Below are 26249 nucleotides of genomic sequence, written 5' to 3'. Positions count from 1 at the left end.
CAGATCTGTGCATCAGTACAATCCTGTTTCAGAGGTCTATATAGACAGGTGTGTGCCTTTCCAAATCATGTCCAATCAACTGAATATACCACAGGTGGACTCCAATCAATTTGTAGAAACGTCTCAATGATTATCAGTGGAAAAAGGATGCACCAGAACTCAATTTTGAGTGGAATGGCAAAAACTGTGAATGCCTATGTACATTTGTATTTTTTTAAATAAATTTACAAAGATTTCAAACAAACTTCTTTCATGTTGTCATTATGGGGCATTGTTTGTAGAGTTTTGAGGAAAATAATTTAATCCATTTTTGAATAAGGCTATAACATAACAAAATGTGAAAAAAGTGAAGCACTGAATACTTTCTGGATGCACCGTACGTTGAGCTATTATTGCAGATCTGTGCACCACTAGTTTCAATAGCGGGTAGACGAGACATCTAATAGATTTTTCAAAACAAAATTGTATGCCTTATGGGACATTTGCGCTTCACTGGAAGCAGTAAAGCACAATCAATGTATAATGCTGCATTGCAGGAAGCAGAATCCGAGTATATAATGTGCAAATTTGGCTTTCTCCATGCATATATATATATATATATATATATATATATATATATATATATATATATATATATATATATATATGCAAACTACAAACTGGACATAGACAGAAGGATTTGAAAACATGCACAGATAACACTATATCCCATCAAACTTCAATCCCTTTATATTTATAAAAATAAAAAAAAACTCCAAAAATATTTGACATTCTCTTTAGTTGCAGACTGCGTCCATGTCATTTTAGGACATGGGGGGTCTATGGAAAGTGCAGGACTTTGTCTCCTGACTTCCCCCCCAGAGGTGATCTGACCCTTGTAGAGTGAGCTCTCATCTCCCATCTCGTCACTCTTTCTTAGTCCTCCGGACTTTCTTCAGTTTGCCATTCATTCGGCTCCAGACATCAGCGCTAACTCGGTCTTGCTTGGTGACAGCGCTGAAATCAAAGCTCTTGAGCTGCGGAAGGACAGACAGTATGTAGGGCCTGTGGGGGAGGGGGAGAAGGTTGTACATCAGAGGAGGTATAAATTGTGAAATATACAGTGATGGGCAAATGGTTTAGGAATTTGGGGAAACATTGATGTAAAGTAAAGATGCTTTCAAAAATAGCACAAATGAATAGATTTTATTTTTTAATTAACAAGCTATAAAGTTCATAAACTAAAAAAAAAAAAAAAAAAAAAAAAAACTGATCAATCAGATCAAAATTTGGGGTGTCCCCACTTTGTTTTTAAAACAGATTTTGACTCTATTTGGTAGACTTGCACACAGTTTTTTAAGGAGCTTGGCCTGTAGGTTGTGCCGCGAGTCTTGGAAAACAAAGCGCAGTTCTTCTATGGATTTGGGTTTTCCTCGGTTGCTTCTATTTCTACATGTAATCCCAGACAGATTGCATGATGGTAAGATCAGGGTTCTCAGAGGGGGGGTCAGATCATGATCACACCAGAGATGAGGGCTCTGTGGAGACCATACCTTCTCTTCCAGAGTTTAGGTCTCTGTGGGGGCCATGCCATCTCTTCCAGAGTTTAGGTCTCTTTGGGGGCCATGCCATCTCTTCCAGAGTTTAGGGCTCTTTGGGGGCCATGCCATCTCTTCCAGAGTTTAGGGCTCTTTGGGGGCCATGCCATCTCTTCCAGAGTTTAGGGCTCTTTGGGGGCCATGCCATCTCTTCCAGAGTTTAGGGCTCTGTGGGGGCCATACCATCTCTTCCAGAGTTTAGGACTCTGCCGTAGTGTGTGTGTGTGTGTGTGTGTGTGTGTGGGGGGGGGGGGGGGGGGATACCATCTCTTCCAGAGATCTGGGGGCGGGGGGGGCGGGGGGGGCGGGGGGCCTGGGGGGGAATACCATCTCTTTCAGAGATAAAAGGGTTCTGTAGGGGGCCATTCTATCTCTTCCCAAAATCAGGGCTCCGTAGGGGGCCATACAATCTCAGATCAGGGCTCTGTGGGGGGGGGGGGGGTGTTCCATCTCTACCAGGGATCAGGCCACTGTGGGGGCCATATCATCTCTGGAATTCCTTGTTCTACTAAAGACGTTGGCTGTATGTTTAGGGTCATTGTCCTGCTGTAGAATTCAGAATCAGGTACCTCTTTAATTACATAATGAATAAATATCTGGCTGTACTTTTCAGCATTGATGAGACAATTAATTCTGACTATATCCCCAAATCTATGCACAGAAACATTTAAGGAACCCCTGTCACTTCTGAATGGACTTGTCCAGACTGTAGGTGGGTTTACCAGGGTCCCAATGGTGTCTGTCAGGTCTGAGCGAATGGTGCCAATGAACATCTTCTGATTGTGAAAGCAAGTCAGCACCCTTCTTGGCAGACACCAGTGGAAACCTAATACACCCATATCTACAGCCTGGAGAAGTCTGGTCAGAAGTGGTCTTCATGGAGGATGTTCAGTGGTACCATCAGCTCAGACATAGCAAACACCAAGGGGACCCTGGTAAATACAAACAAACCAAAAACATTGCGAGCAACCTAAGATCAGTTCTATGGCGTCAGCTGCAGGCACTTCTCACATTTACACATAATTAGTGTAATAAATGAATGTACCGTGCTTCTATTAAACTCTGTGTTAACCGTGAAATATACCAAATCAATTAAATAAATTACTCCAAAATTCATATAACAGTGATCTACTTAATTCACAGTGATCATGCAATGACAACAGTGTGTGAAGTAACATAAATATGTTTGTGCAGTGCTTAATATATATAAACAAAAGTCCAATTCCTTGTTGTCGTGCTGACAATCACCAATTCTCCATGTGCTTAAAGAAAGTGCTCAAAATTATGCAGCTGGTGACAACACCCCACTGGTGCTCCCCTTAGGCCCCTTTCACACACAGAGTCCACTCAGATCCGCCTGTCAGGTGTTTTTTGCGGATCTGAACGGATGCCCCATGCATCTCTATTGGGCATCAGATGTCAGTGGAGACATGTCCGCTGACATCCGATCCGTCAAAACCGGACGGATGGAAACCCTATTTTCCATCTGTCTGGCGGATTGGATGAGAATGGACAGACGGTCCGTTCCCATCCGATTCCCCCATAGAGTCGAATGAGGACCTGACAGCTGTGTCTCCACACACAGCGCAGAGACACAACTGTCATCCGCCTGCTCAGCGGGGAATCGGCGGATCGATCCCCCGCTGAGAAAAACTGAGTCCGCCTGACGGACTCCGTGTGTGAAAGGGGCCCTAGGGTGTACTTTTACCTGAATGCCAGTGACCTCACAATTAAGTTTGGTCAATACTCGCTTCTTAATCCCATCTGGACTAAAATGCAAAGATGTCCAGATTCTCTTCCTCTCCTTCCAGGTCCCGCTGCTTCTCACCATACAATCCATATGTATGTAAAAACAAATGATCTCCAATAGTGCTTATAATCCAAATAATCTTTATTAAAGTGCAAAGCAATTACTCATATTTTTCAGGGTGCTTCGAGCACAGCAGTCAGACATCACTGAGTAAAAATTTAAATTTTTCCTTGAAGAAGCCATGTGTCCCTATGGTGTAACGTGTAGAGGAGGGGCACAGAGGGCGGTACGGCAAGTGTTTCCCCGGCGGGAGGATTTGTACACCAGCTGCTTGTGTCATGGAGATAAGGAACTGTACATCATTACTTAGTGCTGTCAGAGTGGTGCGCTATGAGCACCCTGAAAATTGTGAGTAATCACTTTGCAAGTAAAAAAAGATTATTTGAATTTGAAAAAGGTTAGAAGCACATTTGGAGAACATTTGTTTTTACATACACACGGATCGTATGGTGAGAAGCAGCGGCACTTAGAAGGAGAGGAAGGGAATCCGGAAATCTTTACATTTTAGTCCAGATGGGCCTAAGAAGTGAATATTGACCAAACTTAATTGTGAGGTCACTGGCGTTAAGGTGAGAATACACCCAAAGGGGAGCACGAGAGGGGTGTTGTCACCAGCTGCATAATTTTGAGCATTTTAATCAAGCACATGGAAGATTGGTGATTGTCAGCTCGATAACAAGGACTTGGATTTTGTTTATATAATGAGGACTGCACAAACATATTCATGTTACTTCACACATGGTTATCATTTCATGATCACTGTGAATTAAGTAGATCACTGTTGAATATATGAATTTTGGAGTCATTTATTTAATTGATTTGGTATATTTCACAGTTAACACAGAGTTTAATAGAAGCGTTGCACACTAATTAAATTCACCCGGGTACATACAGCCTGCCTAGAAACCCCCACCCCCTCACACGGATACCCATCCATCAACCATTTTGATATTTGCATAACTCCTCCCAAGATCCAGGAGTTTTGCACTTTGTGGGTTGTTAATTGAAAAATAAAAACTTTTTAATTCATTATATTTTAAAGTGTCCTCACTTTTTTTTTTTTTTTTACAAGTGCCTTAAAACTTAGCAGAGTACCGTTAATAAAATAACACTTATTCAACCTTCCCTATAGGTGACCTGTGCGTTTCTACACCCCGGGTGAATTGCCCTGGTTTGTAGCAAGTTTACTTTCATTGTAAAATGTACTTTCATTGTGTGTCACAGGTTCATCATGAACATGAGGGGCTCACCTGTACCCCTTTTCCGCCTCGATGGGGTTCCCGTGCAGCGTCAGGCTCTTCAGGTTGGGCAGGGTGGCGAGTTTATCCACTTCTGTCAGCTGAAGAATACTGTTGCCGTGGAGATTTAGTACAGAAAGATGACGGTATGTAGTTAGGACCTGTCCAACAAAAACCCCCAAATCACCATCAATATGTAAGGGTCAATCCTCCCACTGATCACCAATGGTAGGTAGCATTCCTCCCACTGATCCAGGGCCTGGTCCTACCATGGATCCCACTGGGTCCATTGGACCCAGGCGGAACCTTGAGAGGGGCAGCAAATTGACGCCCAAGATTTTTTTTCTTAGCAGTTTTGTATGTTATCAGTTTGCGGCGCTTTACAGGCTGCATTTCCCCAACTTATACTGCCACCCATAGTGCAAACTGAGGAGTAAGAGGAGGCGGAGCGTCTCCTCTTGGGGAATGTCCCCCGTGTGATTGTGGTGTGTGCAAAGATGTCAGACATCAGCGCACTCCACCTCACGCAGGGCAGGGTGGATCTTCTAGGGTGGTGGCCACATCGCAGCATAGTGACAGGAGGACTGAGGACAGACAGTGGGTGGACTGGTCCAGTGGTGAGGTATGGAAGAAGATAATAGTATATATATATATTTTTTTTTTTCTAAATATTATTACAGTTTTGTTTGTAGGTTTGTTTTTTGTCCCCATACCCCACAAAGCAGCCTCCCCCCCCCCCCCCCCCATTGCAGCCCCTAAAAAATTCTGCATATAGACAAGGTGCTGGTGCATGTAAATCTGACCTCTTGATACATTTTATTTTAGTTTTAAATAACATAAAATAACGGAGGTGGGGGCCTTTTGGTGGGCGCAATTTTTTTTTTCTTTTGAGGGGTTTTTCTTTTGAGGGGGTGGGGCAGCATTTTATTCTTGGACCCATGCAGCACAATGTCTTGTGCCAGCCCTGCACTGATCACCAATGTAAGGAGCGTTCCTCCCACTGATCACCAATGTAATGTAATGTGAGAACACAACAAAATAATCAGACAGTCCCACGCTGAGGAAGAGAGACCATTGTGGACAGCAGGGGGCACACTTACAGGGTCGATGTTTGGGAGGTCATTGAAGGAGAGGTCTATCCAGGAGAGATGGGAAGGGTCACTCAACAGGTTGGCCACCACCTCCTTGAAGCCGCGAAGGTCGGTCAGGGTGTTATTGTTCAGCCTGAGCGCCTGGCTGTGCAGCTTTCCACCTTCTCCACGTTTTATTGGCCGCAGGCCCTCTCGGGGTTCTTCCTGTAGGACATCTGTAGGGGGCAGTACAGAGCGTCAGCATGGACATCCAAATTGTGTGCCATCAGCAACAAGGTCTGGACTTCAGGGATCACAATTTCCATAAAAGATGACAGATCTGTCTTTCCCACTGTCCCCCCCCCCTCCCCTTTACCTTCATAGATCTTCTCTACTAACTCCATCCCAGTCCCTGCACCCCACCTAACCCATGCATATAGTGGACCTGCAGTGCTTGTCCTGTCACACCAAACAGCGTTGTAAGGTGCTTGACTGGCTCCACCTTGATGAAAACCGTCATGAGTGATCCAGATATCAATAGTCATTTAGAAGGGCGGCCTCAAAGTGACCAGTGGGATAGTGGCTAGAAACACATTAAAACATAACACTGCCATTTAATAGACCTTAAGAAATGTATAGATTAAAAAAAAACGCCAGCTACCTCTTGCATGTGCAGCCGCGAGGCGTCGGATGTTTTTTTCCTTGTTTTTATGGCCATTTTAATCTATATATTTTATAAAGGTTTATTAGGTGTTAATGGGGCATTCCCCATCAGTAGTTGACCAGACCATCCTTGGGCTAAGGGATATGCTGGGTAACTGTTAACTGACGGTGCACAGATATAAACATCGGTTTGCTGGTTGCCTATCAGGATTTGACAAAGGGGCATACCCAAAAACATGGTATCTTAGCAACTGGCATGATTCTATGGTGTCCCAGTCTGAGTGTCCATCACCACAGACTTACTGGTTACGGCTACTTCCGGTGATGTTTATCTACCCGCCTCCTTGCCGCGGCCGGCAAGATAGTTCCAAAATGGATCCCACGCTCCTCATCGGTATCCCGGTTCCCCGCATATCCTGCATGCCTGTGGTATGGGGGTTGGTCATCAACTGGTTACCACCATCTCACCATTCATCTCATTTGTTTTTAACTGTGTGTGGAATAAACCTAGACTGTGTGAATGGGTACACTGTCCTCTGTGTTTCTGGGCTTTTGATATCACTGCCAGTCAGCCCTTTGAGGTCTTATCATATCGTGCATATATGACACCCACGTGTCATTTCAGGAGCACCTTGTCAGTGTTATGGTCCCAACGCCCAGTCCATAATGTCCCCTACTGATAATTGCTCCAGTCCCACCGATTCCTGACCCTGAACTTTGTCCTTTGTTGGGAACATTCCTTATTGCATTCCTAATAGTGTAAGACTGTGGGGCGACATTCGAGTGTACATTTTTGTTTGTTAAAAATCTTACAAACATAATAAAAACATATTTACATATATACAAAATAAATGAAAATATACATAAACAAAAATATCTTACATCAGCATAAAAACAGAAAATTGTTTTTTTGCCAGAAAAAGAAAACATAAAGAAAAACTAAATATACCAACCAAGACACATTTTCATATTATTATTAACATGAATAAACTCAACAAAGCACCTCCACCTAAACACCCCCTCAGGCTAAGAAACGATTACAAAGTTAACCCATGCATACAGCCTTATTTAAAAAATCTGATCTTATAAAAATTCTAGGGGATGTGAAAAGACAGAAAGAAAAGCCGCACACCCAGAGACTGCTAGACAGCACCTATAGGGACCTGACATTCCTCCATGCCTTTGCCCAGGCTCCCAGCCGCCTACTGTCCTTCTCAAGACCCCGAATCTTCCCAACCTCACCCAGAATGTTGTGCACCACCACCTAGACAGAAAGGACTTTTTTCTTGAGTGGAAACCTGACACCGTACATTCCACATGAAGTAACTAACTACTAAGCTAACTAGAAAAAATGTCTCAAAATCAAAATCCTGATGCGTCCCAAACGACCCATACGACCACTTCGCATAACTCAAGCGGGAAAGAAAAGGGATACCCAGAGCCCCACCTACCCGCTTATTGACTTCTATATTGAAGGGGCACTGAAGCAAGAAATGGTTGATCGTCTCCTCCACACTGCCACACTCCAATCTTGGACAACCACGGTTCAGCAAAGGAGACATTGCTGGAACTGGCAGCAGAAGAGTTGTCTCCTTTCCAGGGAAAACAAATCAAGCGCTTGTAAGCGCTCTTCATATTTAAGATCCTCCAATCCCCTAATCAGTTTAGTTGCCCTTCTCTGGACTCTCTCCAGCTCCAACACATCCCTCCTGAGGACTGGCGACCAGAACTGGACAGAATACTCCAGATGTGGTCGGACCAGTGATTTAAGTGGTAGGATTATAGATTTATCTCTATTCTTCCCCTATGTGCCCTCTTTCCTTCCTGGAATAATCTCCATGGGCTCCACCTATCTTTATGTGAGGATTACTTCTTGATCTCTGCTCAAGCCTTCTCTGGATATGCCACTCTGGAAAATATCCTGTGTGACCCCTGTGATTGGCTTCCATTGCTAAGCGAATTGTGGTCTATTAAATTAGATGACCATATGAGTCTGGTAAGCAGCCATATTTACAGTGGTGATCGAAATTTTGGGCACCCCAGGTAAAAATTTGTATTAACCACTTGCCGACCGCCGCACGCCGATCTACGTCGGCGGTCAGCCCCTCACAGGCAAAGTGACGTAGGGCTACGTCACTAGCTTGTGAGGGTCTAGGGAGCGAGCGCGCGCCGCCGGAGGCGCGCTCCCGCTCCCGCGTGGTCACGGACCCCCCCGCGCGTGTGACCGGCGGACCCGATGTCCGCCGGCCACTCTGCGATCGGCGGGGGAGAGGGAGAAAGTCAGGCAGCTTGTGTAAACAAGCTGCCTGTCATTCTCCCCTCTGTATGAGAGCTGATCATATGGATCTACTATGTAGATCCGTTGATCACTCTGCATACAGCTGAAGCCACAGCCAATCACAGTAAGAATCACGCCCCTAGGGACACACACAGCCCCTCCCTCTCAAATAAAGTTAACCCCTTCACTACCAGTGTATTTTTACAGTAACAGTGCATATATATAGCACTGATTACTGTAGAAATGTCACTGGTAACCCCAAAAGTGTCAAAAATGTCAGTCAAGGGTCCGATCTGTCCGCCGCAATGTCGCAGTACCGCAAAAAAAAAAAAAGATCGCCGCCATTACGCGTTAAAAAAAAAAACAACAAAAATGACAAAAATCTTTCCCTTAGTCAGTAAACGCAATAACTTTTGCGCAAACCAATCAAAATACGCTTTTTGCGATTTTTTTTTACCAAACATAGGTAGCATAAAACAAATTGGCCGAAAATGTTAAAAAATTTTGATTTTTACATTTTTTTTGGGGGGAATTTCATATAAAAAAAAGGGAAAAATATTGCTATTTTTGCAAAATTGACGCTCTTTTTTTGTTTATAGCGCGTGATCAAAAAATCGCACAGGTGATCAAATACCGCCAAAAGAAAGCTCTGTTTGTGGGAAAAAAAGGACGCCAAATTCGTTTAGATACAGCGTCGCACGACCGCGCAATTGTCCGCTAAAGTCACGCAGTGCCGAATCGCAAAATACCCCCTGGTCGTTTAGCAGCCAAATCCTCCGGGGCTTAAGTGGTTAATGTGCATAAAGAAGCCAAGGAAAGATGGAAAAATCTCCAAAAGGCATCAAATTACAGATTAGACATTCTTCTAATATGTCAACAAAAGTTAGATTTTATTTCCATCATTTACACTTTCAAAATAACAGAAAACAAAAAAATGGTGTCTGCAAAAGTTTGGGCACCCTGCAGAGTTAATATCTTGTACTGCCCCCTTTGGCAAGTATCACAGCTTGTAAACGCTTTTTGTAGCAAGCCCAGAGTCTTTCAATTCTTGTTTGAGGTATCTTTGCCCATTCTTCCTTATAAAAGTCTTCCAGTTCTTTGAGATTTCTGGGCTGTCTGTCACGCACTGCTCTTTTAAGGTCTATCCGTAGATTTTCAATTATGTTGAGGTCAGGAGATTGTGAAGACCATGGCAAAATCTTCAGTTTATGCCTCTTGATGTAATCCCCCGTGGATTTCGAGGTGTGTTTAGGATCATTATCCATTTCTAGAAGCCATTCTCTCTTTAACTTCAGCTTTTTCACAGATGGCATCAAGTTACCATCCAAAATTTACTGAAATTTTATTGAATCCATTTTTCCTTCTACTCATGAGATGTTCCCTGTGCCACTGGCTGCAATACAATCCCAAAGCATGATTGATCCACCCCCATGCTTAACAGATGGACAGAGGTTCTTTTCATTAAATTCTTCTCCAAACGTACCTTTGCTCATTCTGGCCAAAAAGTTCAATTTTAACCTCATCGGTCCACAGAACTTGTTTCCAAAATGCATCAGGCTTGTCTATATGTTCATTTGCAAAGTTCAAAGGCTGATTTTTGTGGTGAGGACGTAGAAGAGGTTTTCTTCTGATGACTCTTCCATGAAGACAATATTTGTACCAGTATCTCTTTATAGTGGAATAGTGTACCACAACTCCAGAGTCTGCCAGATCTTTCTGGAGGGATCGTGCAGTCAAACGTGGGTTTTGAATTGTTTTTCTCACAATCCTGCGAGCTGTTCTGTCTGATATTTTTCTTGGTCTTTCAGATCTTGCTTTAACTTCCACTGTTCCTGATGACTGCCATTTCTTAATTACATTCCGAACAGAGGATATTGACATCTGAAAACGCTTTACTATCTTCTCATAGCCTTCTCCAGCTTTGTGAGCGTCAACTATTTTCAGTTTTCTAGACAACTGCTTAGAAGATCCCATGGTGCTGATTGTTGGGGCAAGGTTAGATAAGTCTGGGAATTTAAAACCTTTGAGATTGACATCACCTGGTCTTCCCAGACGATGACTGAGAACAATCCATAACACTGGCAGGTCTCAGCCTTGCAAAGGGGACAGTGCATGCTATAAATTCTGCAGGGTGCCCAAACTTTAGCAGACGCCATTTTATGTTTTCTGTCATTTTGAAAGTGTAAATGATGGAAATAAAATCTAACTTTTGTTGACATATTATAAGAATGTCTAATCTGTAATTTGATGCCTTTTGGAGATTTTTCCATCTTTCCTTGGCTTGCACATTAATACAAATTTTTACCTAGGGTGCCCAAACTTTCGATCACCACTGTACATCTCTTTTGATCACAGGTGCCCTCTAGTGGATGCTCCATTGGACAGTCTATCATTTGCTGGGACTTGTGGTTCCTCTCCACTGGGATTCACCATTTCCCACTTTTTTTTTCCATTTAAGGACGTTTATATATATTTTTTATTTTTGTGGGAGTGTTTTTTTTCTTCACTGAAGGACCCTTCTTATGCACATTATTTCACATGCTGTTTGGTTTATTAGTGCTTACATGTTTTCTACATTTATAGGGTGCTCATATAACCCGCATATTAATTTGTAGTATATTAATCTTCAACATTGGATGTTTCTTTTCACTTGGTTATTATTCATTCTTTAGCGCAACACATAGTGGTTTTTGTATGTAAATGTATAAGAATAGTGTGTGACTGTGGGGGGACATTAGAGTGTAAGCTCCTCTGGTACAGAGACTAATGTGACTGGCTCAGTGTTCTATGTACAGTAGGGATCGAATGATATCGTTTTTTTGTTGCTGATACCGATATTTTGGCCAATGCATATCGGTTTCGGCCTATATGGGCCGCTATTTTTGTACATTTAAAAAAAAATTTTGACAGGTACTTTTGTGGAGGGATCTGGGGGGTCTAAAATACCCCAAACCCCTCCTCTGCACTTAAAAGCATTCAAAACGCCAAGTTTGGCTGTTTTGAATGCTGTCATTTTTTTTAATCTGGCGGGAGACAGTACCCGGAAGTGATGACACTCATGACATCACTTCCGGGTTTTTCGCATGAAGACCCGATCAGAGCCGAATGTGGCTTTGATCAGGTCTTCGGCGGCCATGCAGGCTGGTTGCCCGGGTCTCCCATGGAAGGTGGCGGGAGGGGGATGACGTCCCCTCCCGCTCCTTGTAATGACAGCCGAGAGGCTTCTCAGCCACATCAGTTGTCATTACAAGACAGCCGACCGTCGGCCATGGACGCCGGTACCGGGGTGATGCCTCTAGCTGCAGGCATCACTCCGGAACAAGCACTTTCCCAAAATATCGGTAACCTCCGGGGCCGATTCCAATATATCGGGAAAAGTGCATATCGGCCCTCGATATATCGGCTTTGCCGATAATCGGTCGGTCCCTAATGTACAGCACTTCAGTATATGTCAGAGCTATATAACTAATGTGACATGTTGCTGAAGACTGTGGAATGGTTCTGTCAGTGGGGGGTAAAGGCCTCATGTGAGAAATGTATCTACTTACCTTCCATGGAATTAATACATTTGAAGGCAAGGTCCAAGGGGGGTCCCATTACGCCATCATTTTCGATACGTTTACTCATTTCTGAAACCTGGAGAAATGGAAAATAAGAGGATATTTGTACATATCAGGGAAGAAGGGACCCTTAACACCACTTTGTCCATTCCTAAGACCAAAAAGACTTCTTTGCAAGATCAGGCCACTAGCGGGAACAATGGCCTCTCCGAGGAGAAAGACAATTGGAATAGCAGATGCAAAGGGAAAAGTCTTTGTGGCCTGAGGAGTTTTAAACCATGTTCATGTTGCGGGCCCTTTATTACAGTCCCGCAGCGGGACCCTTTAACAAGTTCTGCAGTAAGCCCCCCCTTCCTGCCATCTTGGAGCCTCCACGGGGTGGTGGAATGCCAGGGCCCGGTCGCAAGTGCGACCTTTGCGATCCTGGAAGTTCACCCACTGGTGTCAGCAGTTTTTATTTTTTGGTATTTTAATTGTATTATTTTTTATCATTTTATTTTATTTTATTTTTTTACAATGTCACTGACTATGACTCTGTCCATTCAGAAAAGGAAGGAGCTGGTAAATTACATATTTACCGACCCCTTCCTGGTACTCTATTGTGACCCATCCCCTGCAGCAGCCGGCAGGAGAGGGGAGGGTGGGGGCAGCACAGTAGGAGGGGGGGGAACCAGGGGAGCATAGAGGGGCCCAGAGACAGCAGAACACAAGTGAACTGGATAGGAGGAGTGGCGGGGGCAGCATACAGAGGAACCAATCTCCTCCATTTTCCTCCTGCAGCCGCAGGAAGAAAAAGGAGGGCAGTGGGCAGTGATTTCTCTACATGCTGCCCCCACCACAACTCCTATGCAGGTGTACAGGGGAGGCGCACAGGCCCCCTGGAGCATAGGGCCCGGTTGCAATTGCAACCTCTGCTACCCCTGTAGTTACGCCCCTGGCCTAATAGAGCCTGCTTTGGGGATTTAGTCAAATTTACTTGGGTGAGAGTGTAGATATAATTATTCACCCGGATCCAATAGCGCCTCACTTTGGGGCATCTGCTGCATTTTTATGCAACACAAAGACCACCAATACACCTCAATGCATCTCTCCTAAACAAATGTTTGTAAAAGTTTTCAGAAAAAGATGAATAAACAGCGTACACACACCAATACCCCCCATCCCCGCCCCCGGTTCCCACTGTACTTACCTCCGGGGATAACAAGCCGTCAGGGCCCATGCAGCAGGTCCAGGGGGCAGGGCCGCTGATAGGGGGGGACCACCGGTCCTCCTGTACGGGGCTGCTAGATAACTATAAACACAATGCTTTACATCATTTCCTTCTTTTAGATGAAAGGAATGAACTTACGTCTGTAAGGGAGGGCAGAATAACCCATTAACCACTTCAGCCCCTTAATGACCAGGCCATTTTTTGCAATTCGACACTGCGTTGCTTTAACAATTGCGCGGTCGTGCGACACTGTACCCAAATACAATTGATGTCCTTTTTTCCCCACAAACAGAGCTTTCTTTTGGTGGTATTTGATCACCACTGCGGTTTTTAGATTTTGCGCTATAAACAAAAAAAGAGCGACTATTTTGAAAAAAAAAAAAAACATTTTTTACTTTCTGCTATAAAACATTCCCAATATAAAAAATTTAAAAAAATCAAATTTTTTGTCAGTTTAGGAAAATTTGTATTCTGCTACATATTTGGTAAAAAAGAAATCCCAAAAAGCGTATTTTAATAGGTTTGTGCAAAAGTTATAGCATTTACAAACTATATGGGATAGATTTTTGGGATTTTTTTTTCTTTTTGTTGTTTTTATTACTGGCAGCAATTTTTTACTGGGTCTGCGACATTGTGGCGGACAAATCTGACACTTTTTGGGGACCAGTGACACCAATACAGTGCTAAATAATATGCACTGTTACTGTATAAACGACACTGGCAGGGAAGGGGTTAATACAGGGGGTGATCAAGGGGTTAAGTGTGCTCCTAAATTGTGCTTACTAACTGTGGGGGGGGGGCTCTGTGACAGGCACACAGAGGTCGGTATTTCAGCTTAGCTGAGTCACATGATCTCTCTGTGCCTGTCTGATAGGAGAGCCGACTTCCTTGTTTACATAGGCAGGCGGCTCTTCTGTCAGTTTCCCTGAAGATCGCAGGAGGCCGGCGGTGATCGTTCCCGCTCCTCTCGTGGTCTGGCTCCCGCTGTGTCTTATCACAGACCGAATGCACATGATCACGTAGATCTACGTGATTATGCGCAGCCAAGCCACCCTGCCACAGTAAATCTGCGTGGTGCGGTCGACAAGTAGTTAAAAGACTAAGCCGTTTTCTGACACTTGTTGCTTACAAGTTAAAATTATTTTTTTTTTTGCTAGAAAATTACTTAGAACCCCCAAACTTATATATATTTTTTTTTTAGCAGAGACCCTAGACCTAGAGAATAAAAATGGCGATCGTTGCAATCTTTTATGTCACACTGTATTTGCGTAATATAAATGTCTTTCAAACACAGTTTTTTGGGAAAAAATTATGAATTAACAAAAAAAAAAAAACTAAACAGTAAAGTTAGCTCAATTTTTTTGTATAATGTTGTTGATGATGTTACCCCGAGAATCGTGATCTTTATTCTAAGCAAAAAAATTGTGATTCTCATTTTATCCAGAATCGTGCAGCTCTACTGCACAGTGAATCGCTCTGATCTGTCCTGGAAGCTCTGCACAGAGAAGAGGGAGAAGAAAGAGCGTTGTGTACATTGCCTGGCAAGAATGTGGCCTGAGCCATCCTCAGCCTCCTAACATGTTGTATGCAGGAATACAGTGTGGACGGATAGTGTGGACGGATGGTGTAGGCAAGTGGTGTGGACGGTTAGATCTGAAGGATAGGTGTGGACTGGACGGTAGGTGTGGGTGGGTGATGCGGAGGATAGGTGTGGATGGTAGGTGTGAGCAGGTGATATGGACAGTCGGAGCAGACGGTAGGTATGGGCAGGTGCTGTGGGTTGTAGGTGTGAACAGGTGGCGTGGACGGAAGGGAAGGACAGGTGGCGTGGACGGAAGGGAAGGACAGGTGGCGTGGACGGAAGGGAAGGACAGGTGGCGTGGACGGAAGGGAAGGACAGGTGGCGTGGAACGTAGGGAAGGACAGGTGGTGTGGAACGTAGAGAAGTACAGGTGGCGTGGAGGGTAGGTAAGGACAGATGGCGTGGAGGGTAGGTAAGGACAGGTGGCGTGGAGGGTAGGTAAGGACAGGTGGCGTGGAGGGTAGGTAAGGACAGGTGGCGTGGAACGTAGGGAAGGACAGGTGGCGTGGAACGTAGGGAAGGACAGGTGGCGTGGAACGTAGGGAAGGACAGGTGGCGTGGAACGTAGGGAAGGACAGGTGGCGTGGAACGTAGGGAAGGACAGGTGGCGTGGAACGTAGGGAAGGACACGTGGCGTGGACGGTAGGGAAGGTGAGGTGGCGTGGAACGTAGGGAAGGACAGGTGGCGTGGAGGGTAGGGAAGGACAGGTGGCGTGGAGGGTAGGGAAGGACAGGTGGCGTGGAGGGTAGGGAAGGACAGGTGGCGTGGAACGTAGGGAAGGACAGGTGGCGTGGAACGTAGGGAAGGACAGGTGGCGTGGAACGTAGGGAAGGACAGGTGGCGTGGAGCGTAGGGAAGGACAGGTGGCGTGGAACGTAGGGAAGGACAGGTGGCGTGGAGCGTAGGGAAGGACAGGTGGCGTGGAGCGTAGGGAAGGTGAGGTGGCGTGGAACATAGGGAAGGACAGGTGGCGTGGAACGTAGGGAAGGACAGGTGGCGTGGAGGGTAGGGAAGGACAGGTGACGTGGAGGGTAGGGAAGGACAGGTGGCGTGGAACGTAGGGAAGGACAGGTGGCGTGGAGAGTAGGGAAGGACAGGTGGCGTGGAACGTAGGGAAGGACAGGTGGCGTGGAACGTAGGGAAGGACAGGTGGCGTGGAGGGTAGGGAAGGACAGGTGGCGTGGAGGGTAGGGAAGGACAGGTGGCGTGGAGGGTAGGAAAGGACAGGTGGCGTGGAACGTAGGGAAGGACAGGTGGCGTGGAGGGTAGGGAAGGACAGGTGGCGTGGAACGTAGGGAAGGACAGGTGGCGTGGAACGTAGGGAAGGACAGGTGGCGTGGAACGTAGGGAAGGACAGGTGGCGTGGAGGGTAGGGAAGGACAGGTGGCGTGGAGGGTAGGGAAGGACAGGTGGCGTGGAACGTAGGGAAGGACAGGTGGCGTGGAGGGTAGGGAAGGACAGGTGGCGTGGAACGTAGGGAAGGACAGGTGGCGTGGAACGTAGGGAAGGACAGGTGGCGTGGAGGGTAGGGAAGGACAGGTGGCGTGGAGGGTAGGGAAGGACAGGTGGCGTGGAGGGTAGGAAAGGACAGGTGGCGTGGAACGTAGGGAAGGACAGGTGGCGTGGAACGTAGGGAAGGACAGGTGGCGTGGAACGTAGGGAAGGACAGGTGGCGTGGAACGTAGGGAAGGACAGGTGGCGTGGAGGGTAGGGAAGGACAGGTGGCGTGGAGGGTAGGGAAGGACAGGTGGCGTGGAACGTAGGGAAGGACAGGTGGCGTGGAGGGTAGGGAAGGACAGGTGGCGTGGAGGGTAGGGAAGGACAGGTGGCGTGGAACGTAGGGAAGGACAGGTGGCGTGGAACGTAGGGAAGGACAGGTGGCGTGGAGGGTAGGGAAGGACAGGTGGCGTGGAGGGTAGGGAAGGACAGGTGGCGTGGAACGTAGGGAAGGACAGGTGGCGTGGAACGTAGGGAAGGACAGGTGGCGTGGAGGGTAGGGAAGGACAGGTGGCGTGGAGGGTAGGGAAGGACAGGTGGCGTGGAGGGTAGGAAAGGACAGGTGGCGTGGAACGTAGGGAAGGACAGGTGGCGTGGAACGTAGGGAAGGACAGGTGGCGTGGAACGTAGGGAAGGACAGGTGGCGTGGAGGGCAGGGAAGAACAGGTGGCGTGGAACGTAGGGAGGGACAGGTGGCGTGGACGGCAGGGAGGGACAGGTGGCGTGGAGGGCAGGGAGGGACAGGTGGCGTGGAGGGCAGGGAAGAACAGGTGGCGTGGAACGTAGGGAGGGACAGGTGGCGTGGACGGCAGGGAGGGACAGGTGGCGTGGAACGTAGGGAAGGACAGGTGGCGTGGACGGTAGGGAAGGACAGGTGGCGTGGAGGGTAGGGAAGGACAGGTGGCGTGGAACGTAGGGAAGGACAGGTGGCGTGGAGGGTAGGGAAGGACAGGTGGCGTGGAACGTAGGGAAGGACAGGTGGCGTGGAACGTAGGGAAGGACAGGTGGCGTGGAGGGTAGGGAAGGACAGGTGGCGTGGAGGGTAGGGAAGGACAGGTGGCGTGGAGGGTAGGAAAGGACAGGTGGCGTGGAACGTAGGGAAGGACAGGTGGCGTGGAACGTAGGGAAGGACAGGTGGCGTGGAACGTAGGGAAGGACAGGTGGCGTGGAGGGTAGGGAAGGACAGGTGGCGTGGAACGTAGGGAAGGACAGGTGGCGTGGAGGGTAGGGAAGGACAGGTGGCGTGGAACGTAGGGAAGGACAGGTGGCGTGGAGGGTAGGGAAGGACAGGTGGCGTGGAGGGTAGGGAAGGACAGGTGGCGTGGAACGTAGGGAAGGACAGGTGGCGTGGAACGTAGGGAAGGACAGGTGGCGTGGAGGGTAGGGAAGGACAGGTGGCGTGGAACGTAGGGAAGGACAGGTGGCGTGGAACGTAGGGAAGGACAGGTGGCGTGGAGGGTAGGGAAGGACAGGTGGCGTGGAGGGTAGGAAAGGACAGGTGGCGTGGAACGTAGGGAAGGACAGGTGGCGTGGAGGGCAGGGAAGAACAGGTGGCGTGGAACGTAGGGAGGGACAGGTGGCGTGGACGGCAGGGAGGGACAGGTGGCGTGGAGGGTAGGGAAGGACAGGTGGCGTGGAACGTAGGGAAGCCATCCCCTCTGATCACCCCACCCAATCCCATACCAGCTGTGCAGCTCTGACAGTTTCATATTTCATCCCTCTTCTATGAGAACAATGACATATATATATATATGTTCACATGGACACCCAGCTCTCTGCCACCGATTGATCACTACCAATCAATAACACCCCCCATCCCCCCTCCATCCCCATGACAGGAGGTCTGACCTGAGGAGGGGACTCCAGGAATTGTTTCTATCAGTGGCAGCGGACTGACCACAGGAAGGATCCAGGCACTGAAATGTTATGGGGTCTCCATAGCAACGGCACCGACCACTGACACCGGAAAGAAGGGGGAACACTTCAATTCTCTATCTCGTATAATAAATCCTCCGAATCCTCTCCGGAGATTTATAAATAATGGGGGATGTTCTGTACTGTCCATGTGTATATGCGGGGTACATCCATCCCCTCTCCTCATATATCTATCACAGAGGTGTACGGGATTCCCCCCCGGGAAGGTTATTGGTACGGTCCATTGCTCAGCGCCCATTGGACGGCACTCTAACCGATGGGCGGGGATAGACTTCTGGAAGTGCTGGACTGGTGAATGGCAGGTGAGAACCCCTCCGAGTCACTGCAGATCCCTAAATACCTCCACAGACTGCCGACCCCCCTCACCCCTCCGCTCTGCCTCTGGTAATAAAGCGTATTCCTTCCTACACCACAGAAAGCAGGAACCAATCACAGTCTAGAGTCTTTCCCCGCCAACAAATCACAGCCAATGGGCCCTCCTACTGAAACATAGGCTCCTCCTCCTTCCTAGCCCGCTGTTCTGCCGAAACTTCCGACTTGCCGACATCTCCAACCCACACATCACTCGGCAAGTGCGATGTAAGAGGATGGGTGGGATGCTCTGCAGTGCTGGAGACTCCACCATGCTGTGCTGAAATTACAGAGTGATGCTCTGCATGGTGTGATATAGGGGGGAGGGGGCAGTATTGGGGTCCAGAGGGGGATGGTCTGCACAGCCGGGGTCATGTTTTAAAGTTTTGCAGCCTGGGGACAGACTTGTGATAGAGATAATCTGCAGGAAGGGGGCACATTGATGGGGGTGATGCTCTGCAGAGAATCACTATAAGTCATGAGGTCCCATATAGGAACACAGATGACCCTCACTGAGTGATGCTCTGCAGAGTGATGGACATGGGGGGTGATAATCTGCAGAGATGAGGATTGCCCTGTGTGTGACATTGATGGCTCTGCAGAGCTTCTTCTGGGTGTCTTCGCTCTGATCTGAGTATACAGGAGCCCCCCCCCCCCCCCCCATCTCCATCTCCAACTCCTCTTATAGGGCTCATTCACAGTCTACAGCATGCATTGTGCAGCAGCTCTACACAATCCGAATGTGTCTGTCATTACAAAGGGGTCTGGTTGCTATGGGTAGCTGCGCTGAGTCTGCGTCTGGTTGCTATGGGTAGCTGTGCTGAGTCTGCGTCTGGTTGCTATGGGTAGCTGTGCTGAGCCGGCGTCTGGTTGCTATAGGTAGTTGTGCTGAGCCGGCGCCTGGTTGCCATGGGTAGCTGCGCTGAGTTTGCATCTGGTTGCTATGGGTAGTTGTGCTGAGCCAGCACCTGGTTGCTATAGGTAGTTGTGCATAGCCCGCGCCTGGTTGCTATAGATAGTTGTGCTGCGCTGGCATCTGGTTGCTATGGGTAGCTGCGCTGGCGTCTGGTTGCTATGGGTAGCTGCGCTGGCGTCTGGTTGCTATGGGTAGCTGAGCTGAGCCGGCGTCTGGTTGCAATGGGTATTTGCAATTTCATTCTACACGGGATGTAGTGTAGTACACGGTGTCTGTACGGTGACAGTGAGTTTTATGGGGAGCTCAGTGACTGTACTTCAGTAGGACTTTAAGAGCCCGTTCACATTCAGGCGACCCGACTTCCCGGGGTGACCTGTGAAGTCGCGGTGCAACGCTCGCACCGGGACCTTGGAGCGGCATGCACGGACTTCATATCATTGAAGTCAATGCAGGTCGCCCCAAAGTAGCTCAGGACCCTTTTTATAAGTCAGAGCTTTTTCTTGTTTTTTAAATTTGGAATGATAGATATTGTATACATTGCTCATTCTGCTAAGTGCATATTATACATTATATGTACTGTATATATAGTGGGTACGGAAAGTATTCAGACCCCCTTAAATTTTTCACTCTTTTATTGCAGCCATTTGCCTAAATCATCTAAGTTCATTCTTCTTCCTCATGAATGTACACATAGCACCCCATACTGACAGAAAAACACAGAATTGTTGACATTGTTGCAGATTTATTAAAAAAGAAAAACTGAAATATCACATGGTCCTAAGTATTCAGACCCTTTGCTGTGACACTCATATATTTAACTCAGGTGCTTTCCATTTCTTCTGATCATCCTTGAGATGGTTCTACACCTTCATTTGAGTCCAGCTGTGTTTGATTATACTGATTGGACTTGATTAGGAAAGCCACACACCTGTCTATATAAGACCTTCCAGATCACAATGCATGTCAGAGCAAATGAGAATCATGAGGTCAAAGGAACTGCCTGAAGAGCTCAGAGACAGAATTGTGGCAAGGCACAGCTCTGGCCAAGGTTACAAAAAGATTTCTGCTGCACTTAAGGTTCCTAAGAGCACAGTGGCCTCCATAATCCTCAAATGGAAGACATTTGGGACGACCAGAACCCTTCCTAGAGCTGGCCGTCCGGCCAAACTGAGCTATCGGGGGAGAAGAGCCTTGGTGAGAGAGGTAAAGAAGAACCCAAAGATCACTGTGGCTGAGCTCCAGAGATGCAGTCAGGAGATGGGAGAAAGTTGTAGAAAGTCAACCATCACTGCAGCCCTCCACCAGTCGGGGCTTTATGGCAGAGTGGCCCGACGGAAGCCTCTCCTCAGTGTAAGACACATGAAAGCCCGCATGGAGTTTGCTAAAAAACACCTGAAGGACTCCAAGATGGTGAGAAATAAGATTTTCTGGTCTGATGAGACCAAAATAGATCTTTTTGGCCTTAATTCTAAGCGGTATGTGTGGAGAAAACCAGGCACTGCTCATCACCTGTCCAATACAGTCCCAACAGTGAAGCATGGTGGTGGCAGCATCATGCTGTGGGGGTGTTTTTCAGCTGCAGGGACAGGATGACTGGTTGCAATCGAGGGAAAGATGAATGCGGCCAAGTACAGGGATATCCTGGACAAAAACCTTCTCCAGAGTGCTCTGGACCTCAGACTGGGCCGAAGGTTTACCTTCCAACAAGACAATGACCCTAAGCACACAGCTAAAATAACGAAGGAGTGGCTTCACAACAACTCCGTGACTGTTCTTGAATGGCCCAGCCAGAGCCCTGACTTAAACCCAATTGAGCATCTCTGGAGAGACCTAAAAATGGCTGTCCACCAACATTTACCATCCAACCTGACAGAACTGGAGAGGATCTGCAAGGAGGAATGGCAGAGGATCCCCAAATCCAGGTGTGAAAGACTTGTTGCATCTTTCCCAAAAAGATTCCTGGCTGTATTAGATCAAAAGGGGGCTTCTACTAAATACTGAGCAAAGGGTCTGAATACTTAGGACCATGCGATATTTCAGTTTTTCTTTTTTAATAAATCTGCAACAATGTCAACAATTCTGTGTTTTTCTGTCAGTATGGGGTGCTATGTGTACATTCATGAGGAAGAAGAATGAACCTAAATGATTTTAGCAAATGGCTGCAATATAACAAAGAGTGAAAAATTTAAGGGGGTCTGAATACTTTCCGTACCCACTGTATGAGCCCAACAGTCCCCAATGCCTCCCAAACTCCTTTTTAAAAAGGATCCCTTTCCCTTTATTTTTTGTAAATAACAAACATGTTATATTTCCCTCCTCTGTGCAGTTGGTTTTACACAGAGCAGCCCGGATCAACAGCTGGCGCCCTGGGCTCCAATGCCTCCTGCTGCTGTATATGGGGGGGGGGGGGGGGTGGGGTGGGATTTGGCTGCAGACAGGCCTGTGTGGTTTTTTTTTTTTTTTTTTTTATATAGCAGAGACCCTAGAGAATAAAATGGAGATCGTTACAATACTATGTCACACTGTATTTGCGCAGCGTTCTTACAAACACAAATTTTTTGGAAAAAAAACACTTTTTTCAAAATTAAAAAAAAAAAAACGTAAAGTTAACCCAATTTTATTCTATAATGTGAAAGATAATGTTACTGCTGAGTAAATTGATACCTAACAACAACAACAACAACAACAACAACATGTCATGCTTCAAAATTACGCAGTCTAGTGAAATGGCGACAAACATTGGTACTTATAAATCTCCATAGGCGACGCTTTAAAAATACCAGTTTAGAGTTACAGAGGAGGTCCAGTGCTGGAATTATCGCTCTAACGATCGCGGCGATACCTCACATGGTTTGGACATCGTTTACATATGTGGGCGCAACTTGTGTATGCGTTTGCTTCTGCGCACAAGCTCGAAGGGATGGGACTATTTCAAATTTCTATCACTTTTATTTCTATTACAAGGATTGTAAACATCCCTTGTAATAGAAAAAAGCAGGACAGGTCCTCTTTAATGTGAGATCTGGGGTCAAAAAGACCTCCAATCTCACATCTAAACTTAAAAGCAAAAAAAGTATTTTTTTTACTTAAAAAAAAAAAAAATTGGCCCTTTGTAACCACTTCAGCCCCGGAAGATTTTACCCCCTTCCTGACCAGGCCCTATTTTGCGATTCGGCACTGCGTGACTTTAACGGACAATTGCGCGGTCGTGCGACGCTGTACCCAAATGAAATTGACGTCCTTTTTTCCCACAAACAGAGCTTTCTTTTGGTGGTATTTGATCACCTGTGCGGTTTTTACTTTTTGCTCTATAAACAAAAAAAAGAGCGACAATTTTGAAAAAATAATATTTTTCAAATTTTTTTTATATGAAATTCCCTTCCCCAAAAAAAAAATTTAAAAATTTAACATTTTAGGCCAATTTGTTTTCTGCTACATATTTTTGGTAAAAAAAAAAATCCCAATAAGCGTATTTTGATTGGTTTGCGCAAAAGTTATTGCGTTTACTAACTAAGGGAAAGATTTTTGTCAACGCGTAATGGCGCCAACCCGGTTTTCTCTTACGTCCTCCGACAGTCGCCGCCCACTCACAAGTCTTCACCAATGGGTATTGACCTTTGCTCCGCAGGAGTAGCTAGGCATAAGATTTGTTAATAACAAAAGCTTTTAGCATAGACACACCCCTAGGGGCTGTCCCCTTAGTCAATACCTCCCTGCACCAGCATTCCCAACTCAGTTTGATCTTGCCTAGCTTAGGAGTAGCAGGCTTTCCTGTGCTGGGGCTTCTGTCTCAGCCTTCTACCCTTTTTTTGATTTTTATTTCAAGTATTTTTTCTTTTCTTTACTAGCTGTTATTTTGTCAGCTTTAGTTTAGGGATCTTCGGATGAAGATGATCATGCGGAGCTGGGTCTCGGACTGGCCACCCTGGATCCCAGGGCTGAGGGCCAGATGGATCCCCAGCCTGCCATCGAGCTTTCAGCTACGGTTCGCCCTGGCGCCATGAACGACCCATCCCTGTGTGCTGCAGGGATGCTGCCTGTGAGGTGGCTACCTCACTGGACGCCATTCTGCGTTCCCGTGCTGCAGTCCACTGCGTCCTGGCTGCGGCACTCCCTGTCACCCTGATAGCGGTTTGTTGCTGGAGACGGCTCCCCACGCCATCCGGTACGGTAAGCACCTTCTGTGTGGGGACCATCTGTGTGGGTGTCAGTCTGTGGCTGTGTGTACCCCCATGTCTGTGTATAATGCGGGCTCCCTGTCAGATCCCTGTGTGGATTGCATGCCTTTGTGGCCTGCGAGGGGGGGGGGCCCTCCCGCTCTGCTGTGAATTCTGTGGGGCAGATTGGATGCAGACATGCTTGAGCGGCGGCCGCTGTTGCGTCCCGCCATTTTTTTGCAGAAAATGCTATGGTCGGCCCTGTCCCTATACAGCGCTGTGTTTTGGCGCCACTCGCCGCCATTTTGGCGGGCTGCGCTCGTTCGAGCACGTCTGCGCCATTTTCTGGTTGCCTCGATCCCTCAGCCGAGCGGCCATTTTTGCGGAGCCTTCATAGGCTATATAAGTCAGCCGGTTATTGCATCACTTCCTCTTTCTCTGGGACAGCGATCGGTGGCAGCAGCCTGTTTGTGCTCTCTCCAGGTTTTTCCTTCATTGTCCTGTCATTCCTTGCTCAGTGTTCTCTATCCCTGCGAGGTCGGTGCATACAGTAGTGTACGGTGGGCTACGCTCACCGTGGTGTTAAAGGGCCAGTACCCTTTTTTTCCTTTCATTGCTGTGGGCATGGATTCTCAGGATAGCAAGTTTCCCCCGCCCTGGTGGGGGACCAGGGGGCTGCTGCACCCCCCGAGGGGGCTGATCTGGCCACGGTAGTGGCGTCTTTGGTTTCTCAGGTGCATATGCTGATGGCTGAACGATCCGCAAAAAGGGCCAGGTTATCCATTTCCTCTGATTCAGAGGGCGATGTGGCTGCTGTGGCTGGCGTGCCCTTCTCAGGGTCTCGCTCATCTCTGGACCTCATGGGGTCTGAGGGGGAGGCGGAGGTGGAAGGGGTTGATGTTTCTCCCCCTGGCTTGCCTGAAGAGCTTGCACTCATGGATGAGCTGATTGCCTCCATTAAGGATACTTTGCACCTGGAGGATGAGCCTACTCCTCCTGCTAGGGTGTCTTCTTTTGGAACACACAGGGCTCGCAAATCAGCGCAGGTTTTTCCCTGCCCTGCTGAATTTCACCATACGGTTAATGAACAGTGGCGCAATTTAAAGAAGCCCTTTACAGTGCCGAATAAGTTTAAACTGCTTTATCCATTTGCGCCATCCACCGACGAGCGTTGGTGTGTGGCGCCTCAGGTGGATCACGCGGTAGCCGTTTTAAACAAGGCTACTGCGGTTCCCTCTGAGGATACCCCGGTTTTCCGGGACCCTACGGACAGGAGGTTGGAGTCTCTTGCCCGTCATGCCTATATGGTTGCTGGTTCTATGCTAAAACCTATTTTTGCTTCGGTTATGGCGGCCCAGGCAGTTGCCAATTGGACGAAGGTGCTCAGGCGCACCCTGGTGGCTGATTCGGCTCCGCTTACCACATTGGCTATGGTGGATCAAATCCATCATGGCGTCATGTACTTGTGTGATGCGGACTTGAATTTAGCTCCTTTGGCTGCACGCCTGTCTAGTGTGGCAGTGCTCAACCGTCGCCTGATATGGCTGAAAAGTTGGTTCGGTAGACCAATCTTCTCGCAAGACGTTGGCGGATTTTCCCTACGTGGGATCTCGCCTTTTTGGCGAGGCTTTGGATACTCTGATTAAGGGAGTTACGGGGGGCAAGAGTACTCTCTTACCCCAGAATCCCAAGCACAAATCTTTCCGTGGCAAACGGAATTTCTCGTTTAGGCCCTCCCAGGGGTCCTTTCGTGCCTTTCGGTCACAATCCAAGGGCAAGCCCTTCAAGGGCCAAGGCCCCCAGAAGAAGCCGTGGGCGGGTAAGCAAAAATCCGGCCAGTCCGGTTCGACAACCCACGCCAGTTCCGCCTGAAGGGGCGCCCTCACCCGCCTCTGGGGTGGGGGGACGTCTGCGCGGTTTCCTCCAACCTTGGCTGATCCGCATTCAGGACGGATGGGTTCAGGAAATCGTTCGATCTGGTTACAAGATCGAATTTCTCTCTCGGCCGGCGGGCAGATTTTTTTCCCCTCAAATCTTCAGCTGTCTCCGGAGCGTTTGCGGGATCTGCACCTGGCGGTGCGGGCCCAAGGAGTGGTGGTTCCGGTGCCTCATCGGGACAGATTTCGGGGGTTTTACTCCAATCTGTTCACTGTGCCCAGAAAGGAGGGCAAGGTGCGTCCGATTCTGGATTTGAAAGCTCTGCGCTCAGTGGTGGCTGCCCTGAGTCCGGGTGAGTTCATGGCCTCCATCGATCTGAAGGATGCGTACCTACACATCCCCATCTTCGAGGGTCATCAACGGTACCTTCGATTCGCCATTGCGGAGGATCACTACCAATTCGTGGCGTTACCTTTCGGTCTCGCTTCGGCTCCGCGGGTTTTTACCGAGGTGCTGGCGCCGGTCC

The 26249-nt window shown here is 47.7% G+C and overlaps 1 protein-coding gene across 1 annotated transcript; it reads right to left on the bottom strand.

The window, feature by feature from the left end:
• Nucleotides 1-900: 900 nt before the first annotated feature.
• On the bottom strand, nt 901-18349 carry LRRC51 (leucine rich repeat containing 51). Its single transcript, XM_082244762.1, has 5 exons — nt 18335-18349; nt 12185-12272; nt 5726-5931; nt 4638-4786; nt 901-1044 (listed from the first exon to the last, which is right to left on the bottom strand). The coding sequence occupies exons 2-5, from the start codon at nt 12261-12263 to the stop codon at nt 906-908; spliced, it is 573 nt and encodes a 190-aa protein (XP_082100888.1). The 5' UTR covers nt 12264-12272; nt 18335-18349; the 3' UTR covers nt 901-905.
• Between the last annotated feature and the right edge of the window lie 7900 nt (nt 18350-26249).

This window comes from Pelophylax lessonae (assembly GCF_965119305.1).
Source record: "Pelophylax lessonae genome assembly, chromosome: 2".
In the NCBI taxonomy this organism is placed as follows: Eukaryota; Metazoa; Chordata; class Amphibia; order Anura; family Ranidae; genus Pelophylax; species Pelophylax lessonae.
The sequence above is the reverse complement of the archived record's forward strand: the minus strand, read 5'-3'. Positions and strand labels throughout refer to the sequence as shown.